General features: G+C 49.8%; 1 protein-coding gene across 1 annotated transcript in view; it reads right to left on the bottom strand.

Annotated features, from left to right (window-relative positions):
• Window positions 1–3971, bottom strand: part of Metap2 (methionyl aminopeptidase 2) — a 34252-nt gene extending 30281 nt beyond the window's left edge. The window contains exons 1-2 of the mRNA XM_005374484.2: window positions 3749–3971; window positions 1434–1538 (exon numbers count right to left, since the gene is read on the bottom strand). Coding sequence (XP_005374541.1) covers window positions 1434–1538; window positions 3749–3899 — 256 coding nt within the window. The 5' untranslated portion in view covers window positions 3900–3971. The remainder of the gene's footprint in view (window positions 1–1433; window positions 1539–3748) is intronic.
• Window positions 3972–5223: the final 1252 nt, after the last annotated feature.

The raw sequence follows: 5223 nt of genomic DNA, 5'->3' as shown, positions 1-5223 counted from the left end.
CCTACCTCTTTTGTCTGTAACTCACTGTTATTTGTCTATGTTTTCCTGAGAAACTATCTTGTAGATAACAATATGTGAAACAATAACCACTGATAATTTCCTACCACTCTGTCTATAATTTGGTAAGCCCCCCATTACTCTTTAAAGTAAAAAAAATAAAAAATAAAAAAAGCCAGCCTGAACTATACAGTGAGATGTTATCTCCAAAAAAAGAGAAGCCAGGTGTGGTGGTACACACCTGTAATCCCAGCACTTGGGAGGCTGAGGCAAGAGGATCGTTGCGAGTTCGAGACCAGCCTGGGCTACAAAGTGAGCTTAAGGCCAGCCTGAACTGCATAGCAAGACCTTGTCTCAAAATAAAAAAAAGAGGGCTGGGGAAACAGCTCAGTGGCACAGCGCCTGCCTGGCAAGGGGGAGGCTGTGAATTCGATTTCCGGTACCAAAAGAAAAAAGAGAAAAGAATGAAGAAAGGCATAGAAAATACAAGAAGCTTAGAATCTGAAACCAGACTTTCTAATTCTGGCTTTATTTCACATACATTTAGCTGTGTCACATTAAGCAACTCATATTACCATCTCTGCATCTGTACAGTGAGGTTATCACCTCTGCTTGGTTTGGTGAGGTTAAAATGAACGTAGGCATCCAGGTACCCTATTACTTACTGGCTGTTCAGTAATTGAACAGTCCCTCAACTTTATCTTGTTAACACTCACCCCCAGGGCTGGGGATTTAGCACAGCGGCACAGCGCCTGCCTGGCAAGCACAAGGTCGTGAGTTCGATTCCTGGTACCAGGAAAAAAAAAAAAAAAAAAAATACTCACCCCCAACTTGGCCTTGCACCAAATACATTTTTCAAAGTGGAGCTCTATCTCTCTGAGCACCTATTTAACATACTCAACTTCTAAGAAGCTGCGGCTAACATGCCTCTTCACAGCAGCCCACCCTTCACTGCAGGATATATTCTGTTTGTCTCGTTGTGTACTTCAGGCTGGCCTCAAACTCACGGTGATCCTCTTGCCTCAGCCTCCCAAGTGGTAAGGTACAGGGGAGCACCGTCATCCCTGGCCAGTGGGTATATTTTAATTTTTCCTCTGTTTTTACTCTGTCCAAACTCACACTACAAAGCCTGCTCTTCCCTTATCCCTCTGGTTTTTCTCTATCTTCAATAAATGTGAAACTTTACCACCATTTTTTAAAAGTTGCTAATTAATACCTTTTCCTTTTTTTGTTGTTTTTTGAGTGCTGGGACTTGAACTCAGGATCTTTATCACTGAGTTAAATCCCCGGCCCACCTTTTCATATATGCTATTAATTGTTATTAACTGGACAAATAAAATGTCAGACTAGATTACATAGGCAAATGCACAGCTTTTGTTAAAACAGTGCCACATTTTCTATCCTTTCTAATCACAAGTACCAAATCAATCACTCACCTTCATCGTCGTCATCTCTTTCTTTCTCCTCCAGTGCCTGTCTTTCCAACTGTTTTGCAACCTCGTCCACAGAGGCTCCTGATTCCTTATCAAGTTCTTGCTGCCCTGCAGATCACATAAAACAGAAGCAAATATAAAAAGGACACCCTCCTACCAGGATATGTGCTAACAATCCTGCAGAATTTTCAAGTTCTTTTCTCTGGGTGGTCTGAACCACTGCCAGGACAGTCATGCATGTACCACCAGTGGTGCAGGCAGCAGGAACAGGACATAAAAAAAAATCCTCCACATACATGTAGTATTGTGTGGGCTGGGGATATAGCTCAGAGGCATAAGCGCCTGCCTGGCAAGCACAAGGTCTTCAGTTCAATTCCCGGTACCAAAAAAGAAGAGCACTGACAAGTAGGATTGTCCATTTGCTAATTCATTCAATATGACATCCATTACATATGCTAGGAGATAAAGGGTAAAACGTGAGTTGATTCCTACCCTTAAAAGTATTCAATAATTAGATTACTTACAACAAACATTTTAAGTACCAGATAGATACTTAAAGTTAGCTATAATAGCTGAGGCCTTGTGAAGATCAGGATTCGTGCGTAAGGCTCAAAGCTTCTTGAAGAAAGAAGTTGTTGGGACAGCAGCGGATATAGCTCAGCGGCACAAGCGCCTGCCTGGCAAGCACAAGGTCCTGAGTTCGATGCCCCATACCAAAAAAAAAGAAGTTGTCAGGCCGGGCTGGATAAATCAGAATAAGGAAAAACAACCCATGACTGAAATAGGAATCCTTAGCTGGGCACAGTGGTGCACACCTGTAATCTCAGCTACGACCTGTCCGGACTACTCAGGAGACTGAGACAGGAGAATGGCAAGTTCAAACAGCCTGGGCAATTTAGCAAGACCTTGGCAAAAAAGAAATATTAAAAAGAGGTGAAGACGTGACTCAGTGGTAGGGCACTTGTCTAGCAATTGCGGAGACCCAGGGTTCAATCCGCAGAAGGAAAACCAGAAAAACCTTACCAAAGGCCAGGCCCTCGCTCTGGAAGTGACTACACTCCAGCTCAGCCTGAGCAATGTGCAAAGTGTAGGATGGGGAGAAAGCATGATCCCAGCTACGCATAACGCAGGGGATCCACACTGAGACACAACTGTTCAAAACATACAGCGATCAGCCTGCTGCACACCTCCACGGGCCAAGGGCAGACTTTGGATTTCCTGTGAAAGCCAAACAGCCACCAGAGCGTGGCCTGCGAGAGACCAGCAAAACTACAACTCTCCCTCTTCCACGCCTATCTAATTAAAATTTCATAAAGAAGTACATTAGTCTTCAACCTCTCTCAATTCCACGTTAATCACCTCTGCCTTCTCAATTTTTCTTTCTTTCTTGACTCATTTTAATTAGTAAGATTTTTTTTAAAAACCCTAAATGAAAGAACTTGTTCAACAGCAAAAAATGATTTCTCAAAAATAAATTCCTGAGCCGGACGTGGTCGCGCACGCCTGTAATCCTAGCATTCGGGAGGCTGAGGCAGGAGGGTCGTTGAGAGTTCGAGACCAGCCTGGGCTACAAAGTGAGCTCAAGGCCAGCCTGAACTGCACAGCGAGACCCTGTCTCAAAAAAGACAAAAAATAAATAAATAAATAAATTCCTAGCTCATAACACGGTCCAACTGTCAACTTTTAGCTTCTTTCCTTGTCTTACCAGCGGACTCCGAGGTCCCTGCACAGGATGCTCCATTGGGAGCCACGAAGAATACCCTGCCCGAGCGGCCCGGGCGGCCTCCTAACGCGGGCTCACGGCCCTCAGCCTGGCGACGCCGTGGGACGAGGCCGGTGAGAACTCGCACCACCGATTCTCAGCGACAGGAGAGGGGCAGACACCCACCCCCACAGCGCAGCCCTGAACACAAACCCCAGTGAAACCCGCAGCGGGGTCGGGCAGGGCACGGAGGGCGCACGCCGCAGGTGGACCCAGCAGCGGCGGCCGCGCGGGTCAGAACCGGATTCCCAAGCCGCCCAAGCCGGCGGACACTGGCCGGGAGCTGCGCTCCGTGCACGGTTTTCGGTCCGCGGCGCGCCGCCCCGAGCTGCGGCGATCCGGGTCGCCGAGGCCCCTCCTCCCGCCCGCTCCCCAGCCCCGAGGGACAAGCCCTCCCCCCCGGGGCTGGACCCACAGCGCGGCTCGCCACTCGCCCCGGGAAGGCTGGGAGTTCGCCGGGGCCGGGGTGCCCGCTCCCCGCCACCCCCGCAGGCCCTACGCCCGGCGAGCCGTTCGGCCATTCCCGGCAGGCGCTGGGCAAACCTAAGCCCCTCACCTGCACCAGCCCCTTTACTCTTCTTCTTCTTCCGCTTCTTCTTCTTGGCTGCTTCCTCGGCCGTAGAGGCAGCTCCCTCTTCCCGGTCGTCCGGGTCCAGGTCGCCATTCAAGTGGCTCCCGGAGGCCTCTGCCTCCTCCACGCCCGCCATGATGCCGGAGAGAGCGCGAGGGCGCGAGACGGCGCGGCGAGGGCGCGCTCCTCCTTCACTCCCTCCCCCACGACGCCGGAAGTCGCTCTCGATGATAGGTGCGGGGAATGCTGGGACGGCGGAGGACTCGGCGGCGACCTTCTGCCCAGGCCAGTAACGTCTCGGTGGCCGGTTAGCCCTGCGCGCGCCGCCCGCCGGAGCGACGCGGGTGTCCGCATTCCTAACCTTCGCGGTGCGCCTCCGCCCTCGTGGAATCAGCTTGAAAGGGGATCTTCGGCTCCACAGTAAGGTGCAGAACCCTGCCTGCACAAGGAGGGGCGTCTTGGCAGGAGCAGAAACATTTAATATGCCTGGCTTTGTAAACCGTTCGTTAAAACCCCTGGGTGGTGGCGCACGCCTGTAATCCCGGCCCTCGGGATGCTGAGGCAGGAGGGTCGCCGAGAGTTGGAGGCCAGCCTGGGCTACACAGTGAGTTCAAGGCTACCTAGAGAGACCCTGTCTCAAAATATCAAAATAAATAAACAAGTGATAAAAATTAAATTACATTAAGCAGAGAGGGGAGCAAAATATGTGTTCACTTACATCCCTGTGTTGTGACTCACAGGGACTGCCTAGCTATTCACAGTCACAGACAGCGAGGCTGTCTCCTCGCTTGGGATAACTTTGGAAGCTGGAATCCCGCGTTTCCTGTACTGTACTCTAAACCTCGGATGATTCAGATGGGCTCTGCACACATCTCTCTTTTCCAGTTCTGACGAGGATTGATGGAGGACACGGTCTCCCCATTAATGTAAAAGGTCACGATCCAATTTGTTTTTCTGTCACTTTTCTTTTGGACTTCGGGTGCAGTTGAATGTAATTGTCTTTTGCCTACTTTTGTTATTTTTAAGACAGGGTCTGGCTGTGTAGCCCAGGCTGGCCTTGTGGAGATCCTCCTTTCTCAGCCTCCCAAGTGCTGGGACTGTAGGTGTGCCCCGTCATGCCGGGCTCAGATTTTGCCTATTTCTTTACCTAGTTTTTATGAGACTGCCTCGTGTTCAAACTGCAGTTTGAGATTTGGGAAGCTGTAATTGGCTGTCCTCAATTTCTGCTGAACATGTGTCCTTCTTCACCTCCAGAGTTTAGGTGTTTTCGTTAGTTTTATTTTTTTATTTTTTATTTTTTTATTATTATTGTTGTGTGTGTGTCTTTTTGAGACAGGGTCTCGCTATGCAGTTCAGGCTGCCTTGAGCTCACTTTGTAGCCCAGGCTGGTCTCGAACTCACAACGATCCTCCTGCCTGAGCTTCCTGAGTGCTGGGATTACAGGCGTGCACCATCACACC

Source organism: Chinchilla lanigera, unplaced genomic scaffold (assembly GCF_000276665.1).
Source record: "Chinchilla lanigera isolate Chin_1 unplaced genomic scaffold, ChiLan1.0 scaffold00004, whole genome shotgun sequence".
In the NCBI taxonomy this organism is placed as follows: domain Eukaryota; kingdom Metazoa; phylum Chordata; class Mammalia; order Rodentia; family Chinchillidae; genus Chinchilla; species Chinchilla lanigera.
The sequence above is the reverse complement of the archived record's forward strand: the minus strand, read 5'-3'. Positions and strand labels throughout refer to the sequence as shown.